Source organism: Candoia aspera, chromosome 2, assembly GCF_035149785.1.
Source record: "Candoia aspera isolate rCanAsp1 chromosome 2, rCanAsp1.hap2, whole genome shotgun sequence".
NCBI classification, from domain to species: domain Eukaryota; kingdom Metazoa; phylum Chordata; class Lepidosauria; order Squamata; family Boidae; genus Candoia; species Candoia aspera.
The window spans coordinates 79003683-79025894 of NC_086154.1; the positions used below are offsets into that span (position 1 = coordinate 79003683).

The window sequence follows — 22212 nt, forward strand, 5'->3', positions numbered from 1 at the left end:
TGTCTCCATACGAAGAGCTCTGTTAGTTCAAATTGCTGTTCCATTTCGTTTTCTGCATCCAGAAAAACAGTTTAAGGTTGTGATCCTATGAACACCTGGGGCAAGATCTATTGCAAACAATGCCATTTATTTTTAGCAGATATGTACCGTATAGGACAGCACTACAAACAGAGTCCTGTGCTTTGACCACTGTGCCATTAGTGGCTTCACAAAAGTCCCTTGGCAAAGAGACTTTTGTGAGGCCAGCAAATTTCAAAGAACAATTTCACATATTATGTGAAAGTACTAGAGAAGGAAATGTCAGTAATCTTTCTGCATAAGAGATAGCCCACAAAGTTGCTCTAATAAAAGCTGCTGATATACTCCATACAACGGAGTTTTGCTCCATTAGTTAATTAATGATAGCCGAGTATCTCTTTTGATAGATCTGTTTGGGTAAATCTCTTCCAGGCTGTATTTCAAAACTCATCTGACATCATATGTAAATAAGATTGATGCTCTTACATTTAATTCTCAAGCAGGAAAGATAATTTTATTATATATAGTAGGGCTATGCAACACGCTACAGAAAAATGAGAAAAGGTGATTCGCAATATGCAAGAATATGAACATAGTACCTGCCTGCAACTCTTTAAAGTGGCTGCATCCATTGCTTTCTCATGTATTTGAAGATGACTGAGAGAAAATTCAAAGGTCAGTAAAACCCTATAAAGCTAGATGTCTCTTCTTCTGTTTTTTTAAAATGCACTGTTGCTAAATTCTTTTTTTCCCCTTATTATTAAGAAATACTGAGAAAAATAGTATTTTTAAAATGAGGCACTACTTTTCCAGAAATTTCAGAATTTTTAGAATGCTAAAATTAGCATCTATACTTTATTTAAATCTGGTCCAGAGAAGCCAGTTGAAACATGGATCAGCTTTACTATCAATCCCAACAATTTCTGATCAAAGAAAAGCTTACACTGAACTTTACATGGTCACCCTGCTTGTCGTATACTATCTAATGATCAGTGCTAAAAATTCAATAGTGTCAATCGGTTGCTAAGGAGGGAAGAGAAATAAGTCCCAATCTCACTTTAGATGCTGCAATGCACTTACGGGGCAAGTACCAGAATTGTTAGTTTGGACAACGGTCATCTTGGTGTTACTTTCTCCCTGGTTTCTAGCAATATGTACAGTTTCCATTTACAGGCACCCCCTATTATTCTTATAGTTCACAGTGAAGAATTTTTTTACATGAAAAACGTTCATGTCCTTTGATCCTTGTTGGGGGGAAACTGCCTGAAATTGGCTTGTTTATCATTTTGCTTATTGGTTTTATACAAATAATTGCCATAAAAAGTTACTGCTGACATAGAAAAGTTGCAGAAAGGGACAACCAAAACTACCAAGGGGCCGAAACATACATACATACATACATACATACATATAAAAAAAAGGAGGGGGGGGAAGCAGCAGTAGTTTGGCTCTTGTAGCTTAGGAAATTTACCATTTTTAATCCATATCGCTTACGCTATTTACAGTCCAGATACTGTTTTAATTGAATGTTTAAATTAACTCAAGATTCTGCTGCCACAATTTGAGTCGACAACTACTGGCAGAGATGGCTTTAAATGGAGATAATAAGTTGTTGACAGACTGCCTAAACAGCAAAGTGGAACTTCCACTTTCACTGTCATGATATCCCAAAATGCCAATTGCTAGGGTGACTAGGGAGAAGTTGTTGCCTTCTGTGTATGAGTAAGACACAGGAAGCAAGTGATGTGGACTTTGGTACTATCTAGCAAGCTCAGCTCAAGATGGATTCATTTACTTGCTCTGTAGAATTCCCCTTGGAGTCTGCTACCACCAATGCTTCAAACTATTTCCTTGTAAAAATCTGAAGTGCCGCTTTTCTCCAAAGTTTTATTTTATCTAAAAAAAAATAGCTGAATTGAAACACCTCTCTCTGATACCAGCTAGCTGTCCAGGAAATCTGTTCACTTTGAGGAAGGAGGAGACAATACTGATGTTATGCTCCACAAAACTCAAATATTCAACCTAAGAGAAAGCAATCCATTTTCTGACTTAAATATTCTACCAATTTCTAGTGAGAGCACACAGTGTTACATTTCCTTGACTAGATTTCTTTTGACACTGGCCTTTCGTGGGTTTTGGACAGAATCAAGATGTTGAAGGAACAAAGCTCTCCAAGATCTGAAGTGCAATCAAATTATATTGAAAGGGCAGAGAAATTGTCCTTAACTGCACCATCCTATGCATACTAAAGTAGAAACAATCCCTTTTTGATTAATGGACTTACTTCCAGTTAATTGTGTACTAGATTGCAGCCTGAAGGAGCAAATCTGGGACTAAGCCCCATTGAAATGAACTAGATATATTGCTGAGGAAACCAATTTAGAATTCCAGAGTAAGACTGCAACTCAATCCACATTTACTTGGGGTTAAGTAAAAGCAACACTCATAGCAACATTTAAATCTTCCTACTAACCTCACGGTCTTAAACCAAACAGTTGAAAGGAGGCTTCACTGAGATGAATATAAGCACAAAGGAAAACCTTTCAAAAATTACATAAGACACTTGCAGGAAAATGACAAATAAGAAGGCCGGAAGAGGCAACATTTTATTAAACTGATTGGTTTATCCTTTTTTACTAGAAAGTAAGAAAGAAACTGCAGCCAGCTTTTTACAATCTAGCGTCTATACCTCAAACACATCCTATCAGCAGCCAGATCCATCTGATATCCACAGAACCTATCTGTAACTAGTGAGCACAAAATCATAGCCTGGGGCTTGTATTATAATCATTTATCAATAAGCACAAAGTGTTGCCCTGCTGCTAGGAGTGTTTCACAGAATACTAAAAATATTAGCACTTTTAAAAAAAAAGCTGGTTTATTTAATATGACTGCTATGCATATATTTTTGCAATTCTTTTATTAAATGGAAAAAATATTTATATTTTCAGATCTCTATACAGTGAAGGAAACAAAAGATATTTTAAAAGAAAGAAAATGTAGGATAAACATTGTATTAATACCAAATACCAATAATAAATGCTATATAAAAGAACTTTGATTTATACCTTATTTCCTGATATCCAATGGTAATATATTCCCTGCTTCTCCAATGTGACAAAAGAAGTTTTCATTAAAGCAAGTTTTTTCCTCTAATGTATGCAGGGTACTAAAATGAACTTTTCCTATGTGCCTGTATGCCGTAATCTTACAAAGTAGGCAACCAGCTCATTTCTAACCTGTGGTCACTAGGCCATTTCATGAATACAAAGTTTGCCTTATTAAAATAATCTCAACACTAGCTTACTGTTCAAAGGGAGAATAAAAGTGAGGATTCAGAATTCAGTTCTAACGCCTCTACTTCAAATTCAGGGGGATTTACTGTGGAATGAGCATGATTAATAGACACTTCAATCTCTACACACATGAATGCATGCACTAATGAAATCTCTAACCCTTATATTTATCTAGAAATAAGTAGAGCTCAGCATCTGTAAGGTACACATTTATAAAGCCTACTTAGCTTAAGGCACAATGGGAAAAAATCCTCAGTTTGCCCGAGGAAACTTTAAAAAAATGAGTGGAGAAACAGATTCTTAACTGGGCCATTTCTGCTCAAGTGATTTTTAATAACTTTGGTTCCTTTATAATAGTGGAACAGTAGTAGTAGTAATAATAATATAATTTTGCTAATTTGCTTTACAAGTCTGCTCTAGGGTGACAGGAAACCCCAATAAGCAACTGGGCACAGGAGCATTGCAAGACAAAGGAGGAATTGCCTAAAAGCCAACCATCCCTCTTCTTGGATCACCACTTAGTTGAACCCACAATGTTAAAGTTTTGAAGACTAAAGACATGTTATCTGTAGTCTTTCCTGTACACATGACAGTGTAAGATTTTAGGAATGGGAGGGGAGGTGTACTCACCAAAGGTGACATAGATCCATTTGGCAGGTAAGGATCAGACAGCATGAGGAAAGGGTATCCAGAATAAGGAGATCCTTTATACATCCCTGGGTCCTGATGTTTTAAACCTGTTAAAATGCAAGTCTCTGGTTAGGACTTTGCCTCAAACCAATTTCCCCTCCATTCCATTTACACTTGTTTTACAAGAAGGTGCATAATTTTTGCTCAGGGGCTGCCTTTCACTCACCAGCATCAGATATTCAGGTTCACCTGAAATTCACCTCCCTGTTCCTGCCACGCATGAGCCTCAATTCCCAACTTATCTGGTGGTAATGGAAGAGCCACAAATGAAAGGAACTTGTCCCAGAATGAAAACATTGTGCACACATGCTCATTTCTCTACCTTGGTTAGAACATCATTTTCTCTAGTTGGTTAAACTGATGTTCTTGGTTAATAAGGAAATGGGATGCATTCTGTCCCAGGTATTTGTACTCGGTCCCTCCCTCCTCCCCAAATTTTCAGGGGGTCTCCCCTCCAAGGGGTCCCTGTGCTGTACCAGCAGTGTCCAGGCCAACATTACTTCCCACGATGTAATAGTCAATTATGGAAAAATGGTGTGTGTGTCCCGGATGGGGGGAGGATGACTGCCTGCGGAGGAGCACCTTTATATTAAGTTTCAGCCGCCTGCACCGGCAGACCCAAAGGGCAGGGCTTCCGCGAGCGAAGCTGGGTCCCTCTCCTGAGCGAGCGCGAGGCGTTTGCCTGCTTCGACCTGGCAGCGACGCGCTGACGTTTCCCCGCGACCACGAGGGCTGCCCAACCTTCCCCCTTCTCCCCTCCCCTCGGCGGTCATGCTCCCTCCCTTGAAGCACGGAGGGGAGAGGAAAAGGTGGGCGGTGGGAGAGGGAACGAGAAGAACGGGTGGCTTTTCGAAACAGACCCTCATCCATGTGATCCTGGAGTTTCTCTGGATAGACCCTCTGAGGATCCTGCAGCCGCCTGATTGCCTGCAAAGACGAGAGGAGAGAAAGGGATGAAGGCCGGGGATTATTAAAAAAAAAAGTTTCCAATTCCTCGGCGTGAAACGAGATGGGGATCTGGGGAGGGTGGGGCTCGGTCTCACCTCGGGGTGGGCTCCTGCGGCGGCGGCTCCGGCCACGGTCGCTGCTGGGTTCGACGTCTGACGGTTGCCGCCGCCGCCGCCGCCGCCGGTGCTTTCCGACTCATTCACCAGAGATGATTTGAGGTCAGCCAGGTCTCCCTCGGTGAAGACGTTGGCCTGGATTTTCTCCTCCTGCTCGCCTTCGTCCTTAAAAGCGATCATCTCGTCATTGGCTCCCAGATCGTCGCCTCCGCCGCTGAGCTGGGGCATTTTCCTCCCGAGCCACGCAAGGAACGAGCGAACTTGTGCGTCGGAGCGGCGCTGGGAAGGAGAGCGGCGGGCTCTGGGTCCCTTTCTTTCTTGAAGAGGCGGCAAATGTTTGGCGAGCTCGCTGCCGGTATCCTGGCACCCAACTCTCGTTGGAGCGCTAGCCTAGGGAGGGAGAGGGGAGTTTGCTTGCAGTCCGAGGGAGGCAAAGGCAACCGGAGGGGTCGAGGCAGTGACCAAGCCCTTCCCCCGCGGTCTTGGGTGCCCCTCCCTCCCCAGCCCCGGGAAGTTTGACTAAGTAGCAGCCAGCCAGCCAGCCAGCCAGCCAGCCAGCCAGCCTAGCCTGGATGAGAAAGCAGGAGCGGCAGCGCCGGCGGGTTTCGCTGGGAAAAAACCCGAGCACCACCCGAGCGAGCGCTGTAAAGTGCACGACTTGGGAAGAACACTAGAGAGTCCTAGCCAAAGACTTTCAACATCAAAGCCGCCGCCGGCTGATTGACAGCGGCGGGGCGGGACTGGAGGACTCTGTTCTCCCGCGACGCGCTTCAGCCTTAAAGAGACAGCGCCCGTCTTCTCCTGCACGGCTGGAGGGGATGCTCGCTGCGAGCAATTAGAGCCAGCGCTCTCGTCTCGGTGGGGTGAAGGGCGGGAGCGCAGAAGCCGTTCCCCAGCGTTGGCAGGGACGGAACAGCAACTCGGCGAGGAAGAGGGGGGGGGCGAGCTTTCCCTCTCCTGAAGCAAGCTGGTCCCAACCGATGGACTGGCGCACTTACACGTGTCGGTGCGCAAGTAATACACAGACGCTGCCGTCCTGTACGCAGATAGGATTGGGCTCTGTAAAAGAAGGAGAGCAACGAAACGAACGAACAATGGGCTTGCCTCCGTGCCGCCCGTGGCCCTTCCCTTTCCCGACCTGGCTGCCTCCAGATGTCTCGGACAACTCGCAGAATTCCCAGTCAGCTCGCCTAACCAAAGGGGGTTATGGGAGTTGTCGTCCAACACGTCTGCAGGAAAGCAGGTCGGGAAGCCTGTTTTAATGCGACCGCAGTAATCATTAGATACTTGCCTTAGTCAATGAGACGAGGGTGGCTTTTATTAAGACTCTGTATTCATCTTAATATTCACCTTTAAAAATCCCCCTTATCGCTTCGGAATACCCTGTTAACTTTTTCGAACCATTCCTATGTAATAATCACTCCATCCATCATATCTGGAAGAGGTCACAGTGGGTTTTATTTCTGAGCAAAGCGTATTGATTGCTGTTAAGGGTCTGATCCCATGACCATTTATTTGGAAGTCACCTCAGGGGAATGCAACCTGGATGGGTTCACCCATCATGCCAAACTATGATTTGTTAAACCATGTTTTGTTGCATCAAACACAGTTGACTAGGTTCATGCAACAAACAAATCATGTTATGACTCCAACCAGTCACACTATTTCCTGATAGACTCATATGGATCAGGACTATTTCTACATCACCATGCTATAGTACCAGAAAGTAAAATCAGGACTTTCTGACAGTCACCCAAAATTGCACTGCCATTCACAGCTGTTGTTCTAGGGAGACAATGCCTGTCTTCCCCACTGATCCTAGACACAATTTTCTTAATTCTAATGGCACCAACTTTTAAATAAGCATGAGTTAGATTACAGCTTTAATTGCCCTTATTTTACTGGATTTTATTTTCTTAATGAATGGGCAGAACTATTTTTTAAATTAAAGTTGGGGTTTAGACTAAACCTAAACTAGTCAAACAACATGAAACATCAGCATTGGGTTTTCATTAATAAAGACTTGGCTTTTCCAGCTACGCCTGCAACTCTAGCCACATTTGCTGGCACATTGAACCAATGACTTACTTCGGAGTAAATTAAGCGTGATATTTACCCCCTGTCTGCTAGCCTCCCTTCTGGTCTCACTGATTGCAAAGAAACTCACCTAACCTGGGGCCAAGAGATGCCCCATGTGTGTTTGGGGTGAGGCTGTGTTGTGAATGGGCAAAGCCATTTTCTCTCTTTTTGTGCCTGACTACTGGTCAGGCAGTGCTAAAAGCAACTGCCTACGTGTGATGGGGTTTCCAGGTTCCCGAAGCACACGCCCCCCCATCAGGAAGCACCTCTACATTTTTTCCATTTTTTTTCTTGATGTTTCCATTTTCTTCTCCTCTGGTATCGGTGATCCCTCCGAAATACAGACGTGTTAATACTGGGTCTCAGATAATTATTACTTTTCCTAGGTTGCCCGGAGGGTCAGGAAACATGAAATTAGCAACTTTTCAGCCGATTTCCAAAGCACTTAAAGTGGGGTGTCATCCAGGGGTGGGGTGTGTGTGAACTTAGGAGGCAACATTTTCGTTTGGGGTCCTTCTCAAGGTCCCTGCTATACACAAGACAGTTCTGAGACGGTATTTCCCAACCTGGCGCCCGTAATTCTTGTATACAAGAGTTAATAAACAGTAACACTCCGACACTCCCCCCTCTCCTTTTCATAGCGGGGCAGCGGCGGGTCTTGCAAATCTTCCATCTGGTCTGGGATTTGAACAATTCCACGTAAAGAGGTCTTCATAGCTCTCCGCATGGCACGTAATTGTCACTTTCAACACCTCAATTATCCTCAGCGCTTCCCTCTGTTTAAAGGTCGTGTTCTGCTATTGAAAAGATTTATTTTTCGGCAGCTCAAAAGCAAACCCACCTTTCCACTGAAAAAGGAGAAGAAACAGCCTTTCCATCAGATTCATGACTTCTCAGGGCGGGCAATAGATCTCTGCCCCCCACTTTTCTCCCCACCCCCTTCTTTTTAAGAAGAAGCGGGTGAGCTAAGGATGGAGACGGGCAAGCCTCCGTCTCCCAGCCACTGGCATCCTCCTGAAGGACCGAAAATCTAGCCGTGCGGAGCTCCCCGAGGTCTTCCCCACTCGCCAAAGGTCCGAAGTACCTCCTGAAATAAACCCTCTCTAGATTAAACATCAGCCCGGGTCGCGCCTTGCTTTTCTTCCCTCTTCTGCTCGCAAGCAAAAGGCGAGGGGCGGCGAGGAGAGGAAGGGAAAAGCTTGAGGCAGATTTCTGCTTCCAGGTTTTCGTTTCCTTCTTCCCTGGCTTTTTGAGACTCCCTTGTTTTGCATGTGAAAGCCAGCGAGCGAGAGAAATAGCCTGCGATTTACAGCCCTCCCAAATGGAGATAAAACCTTGGCAATGAGTTGGAAACCTGTTGTAATCTGTGATCCAGAAAACAAAGAGGCTCATTAATGCAGAGTCTTTGGTGAGCCTTTGATGTTAGCTAGCATAGCATTCACTCTTAGTTCCATTTGCATTTAGACATTCATAAACATCATTTCTGCTTCCTTTGCCTTAAGCAATTTAGGAGTAAAGTATAGCTTCTATTTAAAGAAACCCACAGTGGTGAGGCTTAGAATACAAATATCACAAAATCTTCCAACAGAGCAAATATTTTCTCCTACAAGTCTAGTGCACAGAGATGTAATATAGACTGAAGATTTAAGTAACAGAGATACAGTTAACTCAAGTTTAAATCAAGATAAAGGAGCAAGAGGTCTGAATAATTTTCTTAAGGTGACACTTCGTATATCAGCTGCCTATGCTGTACACAGAAACTTTACAATTAAGTCCCTAAATAAAGCACCCACAATTTATCCACATTCCTCTTATCCCCTTTTATTTCTTCAGGGGAAAGATCTGGAATTACAAAATATTTATGCTAACTTATGATCCGGGAAAAGAGACTGACTGACCAGCAACAATGAAAATAATCATAATCATAATAATAAAAATGTTCCCTAAAAACCTTAATTCCCAATTCACTTGGCCATGGCCAGCAGATTGAGAACTGCCTGCACTTGCTGATGTAAGTGGCAGAACACGCCGGGAAGTTGCATAAAAAGACATCCACTAGGATGTGTATCAGTTGGAGGAGGAGAAACAAGACATGAAGGCCACTGCAATGCTGGGTCCCTGCACAAGTTGTTGCCTGTGTGCCTTGGGAGATCTGCAGCTATACCACAACCCTACACTGCTTCATTTGGAAATACATCCCGCCAAATTCAAAGGGATTTACATTTAAATAAGTGTGGTTTACAGAAAAGTAAGGCTTTTGATTTTAGGCATAATGCAGCCTGGCTAAACATGCAGAGGCTTGCATTCCCTGCCTGTCAATATTCTCTCTAATTGCTGAGCTCATCTGCTATATCAAGAAAGGCATGGCAAACTTGGCTATCAAATCAAATCAAATTGGAACAGAACACAGTACAATGAAGGTTGTCACTGTTACTACCTTGGACCCTGAATTCTACATCTGAGGGTTTTTGTTTTTTTTTAATGCAACCTCAGAACTGAGGACCACTTAAGTTAAAGAATTAAGTATATGCCAGTACCTCACCAGTCTTGGCTGATCTCAAAAAGCTAAGCTCAACTGCACCTGGTTAGAATTTGGAAGAAAGACTACCAGGAAATCTGAGGTTGTAATTGAGGCCAGGAAGATAAATAGATGAATAAATAGATGGAAAAATTAAATCAACATAAATAAATATCCCAGAAGCAGGTAACAGCAACCCATCTCCGTACAGGTGCCAAGAAAATAACATGAATGTCTCCATGCAGTCACTGGGAGTCCAACTTTCCTTTTTTACATGGAAGAGCTTTCTTAAGCCACTTTTTAAAAATGTAACATGTGACAGTGACTGCAAGAAATGTGCTATTATCTCTGGTAATAATGTTGCATTTCTAGAAGCAAGGGTAGCATGTAATGCATCATGTGGGAGTCTGAATGGTGTGAGTGGAATTAATGCAAACTGATCCAACGAACTTTCTTCTACTGTAATTGTACTTCATACCCATTTGTTGATTTAAGTCTTCATGTTTGGAAGACTATGATGGTAGAAGGCAGGTCGTTCTATGAAAAGTATTCCTTTAAGCACAGAATTCAGGTTTGTGATTGGATTGATGGCATACACACCCTAAAATTAAAAAAAAATCTTATTTAGAAGAAAATCATATTTCTGGTATCTTATTGGAGGCACATCAAAGTGAAACAAGCAGCTTGATGCATTTGTCAGATCATATCTGCAGGCAATGCCACATGTTGATTTGTATTGTTGTTATGGGAAAGAAGTCCTGAAGAAGGCCTTGGCATACAGTATCTTAATTACATTGTACAAGTTTCTCCAGTGATTTCAGTGAAGGCAAGTTTTCTAGTTCAGTGATTTGGGGAAGAGGCACCCAACTATAAATTAAGAAAAAAGCAATTGGATGCCTTCGTTTTAGTTCCTCTGACATGAAGGACCTTCTTAAGAGAAATAAAAAATGAAATGCTGCTGGATATCCAGTGGGTGGGTTCCTAGCTGCTTCCCTGCAGGAAATAGGAAAGGTAAAATAAACACATTTTTAAAATGCCAAACTTTTTCGTGTCAAAATTTATTTCTTTATTTGCTGCATTTGTTAATCACCCCAATCTTATGACTCTGTGGGTGGTGTATACAACAAAGCAAGAAAACGTAACAAAATATGTTATTCAAATATAAACACCATCAGACAGTATACGGAAATTATGTAAGTACTGTACAAAGATGGGCACCTGCAACAATCAGTTGCAGCCAAAGGCTTGTTGCAACAGGAAGAGGCTTTAGCAATGTTCTGGAATCCCAGAATGGAAGGAGCCATTCAAATCTCTGGGGGTAGAATGTTCCACTCCGCAATAGGGGGGCGCCATAGAGAAGGCCTGATGCTTTGTCTGTTCCACTTGTGGGTTCTCAGAGGGTTCCCTTTGGCTGCGATTCAGTAGCATTTTAGGTGTGTTTGTGTTTACTAAAACACTGAATTTAATACTGGAATATGAATCCCTGATCTGGTCTTTCCAGTATCTGTTTACATGGCAAGTTATTTGTATCAGAATATAAGAAAAAGGTGCTGGTCCATTCCGATAAAATCACTATTTTCAGTGTGGCTTTAAACAACCATTTTAACAAGCAGGGCTTATTTTCAAGTGTCATGTGTCCAGGCATTGTGATGACCAACATGACATATGAAATGATGTCCCCTCTTTTCTGGAAGCTGTTTCTCCCTTTCTTCTGGCTGTTACACCTGTGCACCCCCACGTACACTCTGGCCCCATACAAGGGAGCAGAAGCACAGATTTGGTTGTTCAAGCAGAAGCCAGAGTTGCGGGATCCCCTGGCGAAATATCGCAGGTGTACCACCTTCTTTGGGAAGAATTATACTGAGACCCGCAAGATGGATCTTAGTGAAGACATGGCAGAGAAATTCTACAAGAAGATGCTGGAATTAGAAAAGCAAGTTTTAGTGAGCAGCAATTGCTCAAATAAAAAATAGCAGGAAAATGTTTCTTCCCCTTGGAACACTGTTATTCTTGTTTGCCTTTGCAAACCAGATTTCTCTAGTGGACTGCTTTTGGACGATTGTGGGGCTAGAGTATGAAAGAAATCAAAGCCACCTTATTATTTAATCTCTCCTCCCCAAGATATTTTTATGACGTCTTTTTTTGTCAACACTCCAATGGTGATGTTTTTTAATTCAATGTGTGTCACCCTTACCTGGGGCCTCAAACACAGTCCTGGCATTTGATTGTATGAAAGAAGTCCAGACACCCCTGCCTGGGACCCCAAAACTGTGGGGGGAATGGCTAAAGGACTGCCCTGCCTGGACAGGCGAGGGCCAAGGAGGCTGACATTACTCACCATAGCAGGGACATCTGCAAGGGGAGTCAAAAAGACAAGATGGCAGGCATTACTGCATGATCAAAGCCTCACGCCTTTTTAATGTGGGTGCATGTGAAAAACGGTGCAGGGTTTTGATCCCACAGTTGAACTTGCCATCTTGATTTTTTTTTTAACTCCCCTCCCTCCCTCCCTCCCTGCATGAATACTCCCCACACCATGGCATCCTTTCCTTTCTTTTTTCAAAAGACTGTATAGTCAGGGGAGTAGTGTTGAGTATCTATAGCTACACATCTGCTCATGTTACTTAAAATTGTTCTTTAACAAGATAGTGCTGCTTTCAGAGTAATGCACTTTGGCCATCTGAATGGAATGCCCATCAGGCCAATAAGCCAGAGCTTTCAGTAGTTTAGCTGTACCGGCATCCGACCAGAACACAGTTCTGGACCTGCTGTACAAAAGGATTAGAGCAAAGGGAATAAGTCATTCTGCCTGCCCTGCAATGGCAGAGCTGGGTCTCTCACCACAGACCTCAAGGTCCAGAGGGAGCATCAACTTCAGTTTGTTTTTTTAATTTCTACCATGAAAAAAACTAAGAATATTTACTGAGTATGTTGCTGCAATGAGCCTCTTTGCCTTTTTGTTGGCAAACCTCTTTTAACATCTGAGTATGCCCCACTGATTGCAAATGAACTTACCTCTGAATAACCGTGCATTTGGTTAACATTGTAAATAAACTTTTGGACACTATTTTCAGAAGCAGGGCAGGGCACCCTCTTCCTGGAATGGCAAATGTCATGGAATTCCCTTCCTCTCTTATACCCGCCCTGTAAACTTCAGGCAAACTCACAGTGTCTGGGGGCAGGGGGAGAGTGATGTGCTTATGTCAGAGTTGGCATGGTGGCAGACAAAGTGTTGCAATGCAAGCTCTAATCCTTTTGTACACATGACCATACAAACAGGGTGGGGCTTGCATTGTGATGTTTTGTCTGCCATCTTGCCTGTGTTGACCGCTGTCTCCAGATATTGTTGAGCAAATTATGATTTTTTTTTCTTTGTAGATGCTATGAATGATACACCTTCCTTTTCCTCTCAGAGAGCTATAGTGTTAGTTTGTTTATCTGGATCTCATCCTAGAGGCTTCAAGACTTCTAACATTATTTTGTATAATAACTGTAATAGTTTTTGCTGAGCTTTTAGTGAGCCTAACTTTGATCTACTTCTTTTTAGGCTAAATTCACTTTGCACTGGGTTTTAGGCTGTGATCCTGTACACATTTCCCTAGGAATTAAACCTCCCTGAACTCAAGTCATAATCTGAATACTTTGTATTGCACATAACTTTGGTTTCCCTATATTTTATTATTTGTTCTGTTAATCATGTGAAAGAAAATGTGATCTGCTTTTGTGGGAGCTTGCCACCACAAGATAAAGTAGGGTTAAAAGAGATTGGCTTCAGCAAAGGATCGTTACCTTGTCGTGGTGCTGGAGCTTGAGCACCTCAATGATGCCATGAGCTAAACCGTGAAGGGCCACCCAAGACGGGAAGGTCATGACAGAGAGGTCAGACTAAATGCGATCCCTGGGGAAGGTAATGGCAACCCACCCCAATATTCTTGCCGTGAAAACTCAAAGGATCAGTACAACCAGAGATATGTCGGTATACCATCGGAAGATGAGACCCCCAGGTCGGAAGATGGTCAAAATGCTACTGGGGAGGAACAGAGGATGAGCTCAACTAGCCCCAGACGTGATGACGCAGCTAGCTCAAAGCCGAAAGGACGGCTAGCGGCCGACGGTGCTGGTGGTGAACGGCGAATCCGATGTTCTAAGGATCAACACACCATTGGAACCTGGAATGTAAGATCTATGAGCCAGGGCAAATTGGATGTGGTTATTGGTGAGATGTCAAGATTAAAGATAGACATTCTGGGCGTCAGTGAACTGAAATGGACTGGAATGGGCCACTTCACATCAAATGACCACCAGATCTACTACTGTGGAAAAGAGGACCACAGAAGAAATGGAGTAGCCTTCATAATTAATAGTAAAGTGGCTAAAGCAGTGCTTGGATACAACCCAAAAAACGACAGAATGATCTCAATTCGAATTCAGGGCAAGCCATCTAACATCACAGTGATCCAAATATATGCCCCAACCACAAATGCTGAAGAAGCTGAAGTAGAGCAGTTCTATGAGGATCTGCAGCACCTACTGGACAACACGCCTAAAAGAGATGTTATTTTCATCACAGGAGACTGGAATGCTAAGGTGGGCAGTCAAATGACACCTCGAATTACAGGTAAGTATGGCCTGGGAGAACAAAACGAAGCAGGACACAGGCTGATAGAATTTTGCCAAGACAATTCGCTCTGCATAACAAACACTCTCTTCCAACAACCTAAGAGACGGCTTTATACATGGACTTCACCAGATGGACAACACCGAAATCAGATTGATTACATCCTTTGCAGCCAAAGGTGGCGGACATCTGTACAGTCGGTAAAAACAAGGCCTGGAGCTGACTGTAGTTCAGATCACGAACTTCTTCTTGCACAATTTAGAATCAGACTAAAGAGATTAGGGAAGACCCACAGATCAGCTAGATATGAGCTCACTAATATTCCTAAGGAATATGCAGTGGAGGTGAAGAATAGATTTAAGGGACTGGACTTAGTAGATAGGGTCCCGGAAGAACTCTGGACAGAAGTTGGCAGCATTGTTCAGGAGGCGGCAACAAAATACATCCCAAAGAAAGAGAAAACCAAGAAGGCAAAATGGCTGTCTGCTGAGACACTAGAAGTAGCCCAAGAAAGAAGGAAAGCAAAAGGCAACAGTGATAGGGGGAGATATGCCCAATTAAATGCAAAATTCCAGAGGTTAGCCAGAAGAGATAAGGAATTATTTTTAAACAAGCAATGCGTGGAAGTGGAAGAAGACAATAGAATAGGAAGGACAAGAGACCTCTTCCAGAAAATTAGAAACATTGGAGGTAAATTCCAGGCCAAAATGGGTATGATCAAAAACAAAGATGGCAAGGACCTAACAGAAGAAGAAGAGATCAAGAAAAGGTGGCAAGAATATACAGAAGACCTGTATAGGAAGGATAACAATATCGGGGATAGCTTTGACAGTGTGGTCGGTGAGCTAGAGCCAGACATCCTGAAGAGTGAGGTTGAGTGGGCCTTAAGAAGCATTGCTAATAACAAGGCAACAGGAGACGACGGCATCCCAGCTGAACTGTTCAAAATCTTGCAAGATGATGCTGTCAAGGTAATGCATGCTATATGCCAGCAAATTTGGAAAACACAAGAATGGCCATCAGACTGGAAAAAATCAACTTATATCCCCATACCAAAAAAGGGAAACACTAAAGAATGTTCAAACTATCGAACAGTGGCACTAATTTCACATGCCAGTAAGGTAATGCTCAAGATCCTGCAAGGTAGACTTCAGCAGTTCATGGAGCGAGAATTGCCAGATGTACAAGCTGGGTTTAGAAAAGGCAGAGGAACTAGAGACCAAATTGCCAATATCCGCTGGATAATGGAAAAAGCCAGGGAGTTTCAGAAAAACATCTATTTCTGTTTGATTGACTATTCTAAAGCCTTTGACTGTGTGGACCATAACAAATTGTGGCACGTTCTTAGTGGTATGGGGATACCAAGTCATCTTGTATGCCTCCTGAAGAATCTGTATAACGACCAAGTAGCAACAGTAAGAACAGACCACGGAACAACAGACTGGTTTAAGATTGGGAAAGGAGTACGGCAGGGCTGTATACTCTCACCCTACCTATTCAACTTGTATGCAGAACACATCATGCGACAAGCTGGCCTTGAGGAATCCAAGGCTGGAGTTAAAATCTCTGGAAGAAACATTAACAATCTCAGATATGCAGATGATACCACTTTGATGGCTGAAAGCGAAGAGGAACTGAGGAGCCTTATGATGAAGGTGAAAGAAGAAAGTGCAAAAGCTGGTTTGCAGCTAAACCTCAAAAAAACCAAGATTATGGCAACCAGCTTGATTGATAACTGGCAAATAGAGGGAGAAAATGTAGAAGCAGTGAAAGACTTTGTATTCCTAGGTGCGAAGATTACTGCAGATGCTGACTGCAGTCAGGAAATCAGAAGACGCTTAATCCTTGGAAGAAGAGCAATGACAAATCTCGATAAAATAGTTAAGAGCAGAGACATCACACTGACAACAAAGGCACGCATAGTTAAAGCAATGGTGTTCCCTGTAGTAACATATGGCTGCGAGAGCTGGACCATAAGGAAGGCTGAGCGAAGGAAGATCGATGCTTTTGAACTGTGGTGTTGGAGGAAAATTCTGAGAGTGCCTTGGACTGCAAGAAGATCCAACCAGTCCATCCTCCAGGAAATAAAGCCAGACTGCTCACTTGAGGGAATGATATTAAAGGCAAAACTGAAATACGTTGGCCACATAATGAGAAGACAGGACACCCTGGAGAAGATGCTGATGCTAGGGAGAGTGGAAGGCAAAAGGAAGAGGGGCCGACCAAGGGCAAGATGGATGGATGATATTCTAGAGGTGACGGACTCGTCCCTGGGGGAGCTGGGGGTGTTGACGACCGACAGGAAGCTCTGGCGTGGGCTGGTCCATGAAGTCACGAAGAGTCGGAAGCGACTAAACGAATAAACAACAAAAAGAGATTGGACAAATTCATGGATCAATTGATTGATTTATTGACGGTCCAAGACCAGGTCACAGAATTTAAAAACACAGCACACCATTAATACAAGCATAAGTAACTAAATATAATACATACATATATAAAAGAAGGAAGCCCTATAAAGTTAATATTTCATTGAAGGGCCCAAATAGCTTCTATAAATAAAATAAAAAAATTATAATTTTTTAAAATAAAAGGCTATAAATAAAAAAAATTGTTACTGTCTTTGAAACACCTGGGTATTGGTCATTTAATAAGAATACCCCAAACTCCTCATCATGAGTGAAGTTGATCACACTAAAGAGTGGGTGTATTAGCTCTGATCACCAAAGGGAGTACAGTGGGCACTTTAAAATGATGTGTAAAACAGACTCAACCTGTATATTGAAGCAAATACATACTCAATTTTCAAATGGAAGGTTGGCATATCAACCAGGAGACAGCTCATGGATGAGTAATTGGAATATGGTCCTAATTGCTACTTGGAGCCTGCCAATGAACCAAGTTCAAGTATCCCTTCCTTCAAAGCCTGAGATCAATGTACACATTCAGTACTGTACTAGATTTTGCAATGTCTAGTCTCATTCGCACAATACACAACCAGTTCTACTGATGTTAGTTCTCCTTCAATATATAATCCCCTCAGACTTCTTAAGACGTTTGTTTCTTTGTCTTAGTTACTTCAGTTCCTCTGATGGATTGTATCGAATTTCCTTGACTAAGACTGCCATACTTAATATACATCATACTGATGAGAAAAGGAAGTCTTGCATGATGCTTCCTTCAAACGCAGAAGAGAAATCTGAATCTAGTTCTAATTATGGTGGTAGCAGATGAATACTGTTATGCTATTAAATGTGAAAGTTTAGGAAATTTAATTTAGTACTTTAATAAAGGATATTTCCATCATTTCAAAGGCCTTGAATATGTCCAAAGTGAGAAGACCTCTGCAGTACTTGTGATGTTTGAAAGTGGTTAATTACATTCAATATTTTAAATCAGGTATATTCCTTTTGGAAATGAACCCTGATGTTGATATGTATTCCACTAAAACACATTCATCCTATTTACTAAAGCTGAGAATAGTAATTTACACTGCTTACTATAATTTAGAATGGCATGATGATTTTAAACAGAGATTGCTTATATGACTAGGGTGACATAGGATTTTTTTCTTGTTTGTATATAATTATTATTTGGATCTGGCTTCAGGATCTGAGGATTTCTACTGCTTCCAGAATCAAATTAAATAGTTTCAGTAAATATGGAAGTAAAGTGTTTTGGAATTGCTTATAAAAGAAGCTTATAAAATATGTAGCCAAACACATCCATGCCTGGAAATTTTTCTCCCTTAAAAAAATCATTTTTAAAATGATTATTTCCAATACATTTTAATAGTTCTGCTGTGAAGAAGCCCTGAGTGCTATTATTAATCTGGCTCCCTAAAAGTGAGTTATGCTTTAAAAATTGTATTTATTTCTATAAAACATGTAGCATTTTTATCCTTTTGGATCCTGGGAATATTAACCCACCAGGTTCCTAGCTCAGGGACGTGCAACCAGAGATCCCAGATGGCATGAGCCCCCCAAAAACTTTGGGTATGCCATCAAGACCCTCCAAAATATGCTACCAAATTGTGATTTTCAAAGTGGCAGCAGGAAAAAAATATTACATAAAAGAGGGATAATGGGATCAAAAGTACTTTAAAACACAATTAACATGCAATCATTTTTCATTTTTATCCTGCTTCACTCATTTTTGATTATGCGATCCCTGGTGCACATTCCAAGACTAAGTGTAGTCCTTGGCCCATAAAAGGGTCCCCACTCCTCTTCCAGCTACATTTCTACCCTCTGTTCATAGGATCCATCACCAACTTGGCATCCTCAGAGGAGTTGGATTACAGTGCCCCAGCAGAGCTTATAGTGCCTACAGTGATAGGAACTACGCTTCTGGAATGTGCCACATTTGGCAAAGCTTGTCAACCATATTCATTCTCAAATTAATGCCTTATAAATGAAAACTTCACCAAACCTTCTGAATTCTCTCGATATTTCTGTCACAAACAGGCTCACTTCTTTTTTGCAGAACAAGTGACTGACTTATACTGTGGAAGAGACCAAATGAGTTGCTCCCAAGAGGATCAGGCAGGGTGGTGCTTTTTCCTGTTCCCCGGATCCATCTTCTGAAGTGCAATCTTTTAAATATTCCATTTCCAGCGAACTAATAAACGATCATCCACATTGGCTCTGGGAGTGGGGTATTTCTCCTGAAAGCTTTCCTGTATGCTCTATTCCGCTGTGACTTCCAGTTTCAACTGAAGATCCAGCAGAGGTAGACTTCTTCAATGAAAGGGGATATACAAGGTTTTGGAGAGGAGTAGCAAAGAGAAGTTAAAGATCTGGGAAAAGCATGTAACATCCATGAAGAAACAAGCAGACTGTAAACCTTGGTAAAGGGGAAAATGGACGATGGAAACAGTGAACTGGATCCAGACTTGGTCCACCTTAGAACTGAACCACTGAAACAACAGAGACTTAAATTAATCCTAACATATCCCATTGATTTTAGAAGATCAACTCTAAGCATAATGATCTTTAGATATAGCCCACGGAGTGGGGTTACCACATGCAGAGTATTTCCCACAAAAGACATTTCAAGTAAAAATGACTAGCTGTAAATTTAACCCCCCCCCCAATGTCCAGGAAAACTCATTCAATTTTGGAGCACTTTTGGTCCCATGCACAATATTCGTTCTCTTTCTGTGTCTGTGTGGCATATTGACATTCTTTCTCTTGCTTTTCTAGTTTTTCACTTCCTCTACCCACGTGCCTGAGCTTCTCTATTGCTCTCCATTTTCTCCTCACATTACTGGGTTGTTGTTTTTTGGCTGTTTCTTTCTGCCCATGCTTAGCTACTGCACTCCTCCCCAGAGTGTCCCCTGTGCTGCCTATCCCACTCTCCCCTTTACCTGTCACATGTCCTTCCCTTGAGGTCTCAGAGAGAAGGTGAGATAGAAAGGAAAAACAACAACAACAATTTTCCATGGAAAACTATCAATTTTCTAGAGTCTCCTCTTTTTTGCAAAACCAAATAACAGTGAAAAAAAATCTCATTTGAGTTAAGTTGATGGAGAGGATGCTAAATATTAACATATGTATTTTCTACATAATATCACAAATTATCTTTATCATATGCTTGTAAGGTAATCAGTAATATCATTACCTCTCTTTAAGGCAGTTCATATTTATTATCATCTCCTTACTGAAAATGTAAATGAAAGTTGAGAGAAAGCCAACTGTGGAATTCATAGGGAGGCAATAACACTGATTTTCATTACAAAGTTTTTTGAGAATAGTTGAAATAACATATGAGAAACACTACCTCCCCACTCCATCATCATGAACAACTTTCCCCACAACAGAAGGGAGCTGGTAAGAACTGCCTAATAGAAAAGAAAATAGCAGGCAAAGTCTTCTAACCTGAGGAAAGTCTGAATCAGTGTTTCTGGAAGAGTTTGTCAAAATGCCTTAGCAGTATTGTTTATCTGACGAGCTCAGAGCAGATACACTTAATTGGGGTGTGTCTATACCCATAGTCATTTATAAAAAGGTAACATAGATCTGAATGAGGATGTTGGTAAAAAATAAAATAAAGCCACCCATATCTGTGCAAACTTGAGACAATTGTTTTGACATAACTCAATATAACAGAGAGAAAAATAGGTTTTTAAATCGGTATGTTTCTGTGGTTGCTTGTTTCAGGAGGTGTATATCTGCACACATCTGTTGCTGGCAAGGCTGTGGCATAGGGCTGTTAACCAGATCCTTTTTTCTCCAGGCAAAGATATGTATGTATGTATGTATGTATGTATGTATGTATGTATATATGTATGTATATTTATTGTGTGTGTGTGTGTGTGTGTGTCTGAGAGAGAGAGAGATCCCTGGGCCTTCCCCCCTCCTGTTGGACCAATGGAAATTGTCCTCTTGTGCAACAAAATTGTTTTTCTTTTACAGTTACTCTTTATTGGTTTTTTAATTTCTTTTTGCAATTGACTTCTCAGTAGGTAGGTGTGTGTGAACTGGGATACAGAACCATCAATCAGCCACAGCAATGAATACAGAACTAATGATATCCTGTGTCCCTGTTCAAGAGAAAGGGGACTGAATTATTGCAGCACCACTGTCAAAGTGCAATATGATTATCAGTGGATTATCAGCACTGATGTTAGATATAAAGTCTCCCTCCCTGAATTACTGCCAAAAATAGTATAATAGCTGTGTTAGCTGATTTTTAGTGTTGCTTCTAATACTGATAGTATATGTGCTCCTTTGGTAAAGGCTTCATCTTTCAACTGATTGCAGAAATTGCGGCCACTATTAGCAACTACCACAATGCTCACTTATGAGTACCTCCTGAACAAGAGTTAGCAACTCCAGTGATCTGTCCTTTTCAAAATGGTCACATATAAGAGAGGAACTGAAGTATAATCAAGGATGTGAGTCCATTTCTCACCAGTTGCCAAACTACCAAGGGCTCCCTGGACCCAGCATTAATACAGGATTCCTGGGAATAATATAATATACAGTATTTCTAGAAGTGCAGGACTTGATTTGGGGCAGAAGACTAAGGGAACATGGGAAGAGAGATTCAGGTGATTGAAACCTTTTAAAGCAAATGAAACTTAAAACCAGAATTCTGGTGGACATGATAGATATTACATCCACCACATCCAAACATTTGGTACCATAGAGAATTATTCCAGTTCTACCATGAAGGTAGAATTGGATGAAGCTACTAAATATGTCTTGATACAGGATTTCTGTACAATTTGACCTTCTGTAATGGTATGTGGGAATGACCTTGGGAGACAGGAGGCAGACCCGTAGGCTAGGCAATGGTCTGACATGAGACAACTCAGTTCGCAGATGGGGGAAAGCCTGGGAAGAATTTCAGAAGGAACCCTCCCTAGTTTTTCTGGAGACTAGGGAAAAAGGAGGGGAGAAATACACTTAGCACTCCTGGCTTCTTTAAAATCAAATTGCTGCTGGGCAGTGACAGAATCACCACAGTAACTACATCGATAGTCTTGAAGATGGCATGGATAAAGTGCTCTGAGAAGTAATACAGGTTGGAATATAAAGCTCCAGGCAATTTTTATGGTCGAATTGTTATTTTTACTCCATCTCCCATGAGCTTGACCCTGGTATATGGAGGAGGAAATTACCAGTGTAAGTCTTAGGGTGAAGGTAGAACTCTTTACTTCAACCCATGATGAGGATTCATAATTATGCAGCAGTATAATGCTTGATCATACGCAAGATCCCAGATTTAGGTAACAACCCAGTGAAAGAATATCAGGTCTGGGGCAGGAAGAGACTTTGGAAAACTGCTTAAATCAAACTGCCCTGAGGAAATGGATCATTTGTCTGAAACGACCAAGCAAATTTGTATGTTCATAACTTCCACGGAGAGCTGTATAAAGCAAGTTTAACCCAGGAGACATCATATACATTCTACCATTTCTTT

At 41.8% G+C, this 22212-nt stretch overlaps 1 protein-coding gene across 6 annotated transcripts in view; it reads right to left on the minus strand.

Moving 5' to 3' along the window:
* TCF7 (transcription factor 7) overlaps positions 1-5876 on the minus strand; it is a 131697-nt gene extending 125821 nt beyond the window's left edge. For 3 of the 6 annotated variants that reach the window (XM_063292316.1, XM_063292311.1, XM_063292312.1), the window contains exons 1-3: positions 5048-5874; positions 4865-4931; positions 3945-4051 (exon numbers count right to left, since the gene is read on the minus strand). In XM_063292316.1, the coding sequence (XP_063148386.1) occupies positions 3945-4051; positions 4865-4931; positions 5048-5296 (423 nt within the window). In that variant the 5' untranslated portion in view covers positions 5297-5874. Of the gene's footprint in view, positions 1-3944; positions 4052-4864; positions 4932-5047 lie in introns of all 6 variants that reach the window. The other 3 variants (XM_063292314.1, XM_063292315.1, XM_063292313.1) reach the window with 2 other exon arrangements.
* Between the last annotated feature and the right edge of the window lie 16336 nt (positions 5877-22212).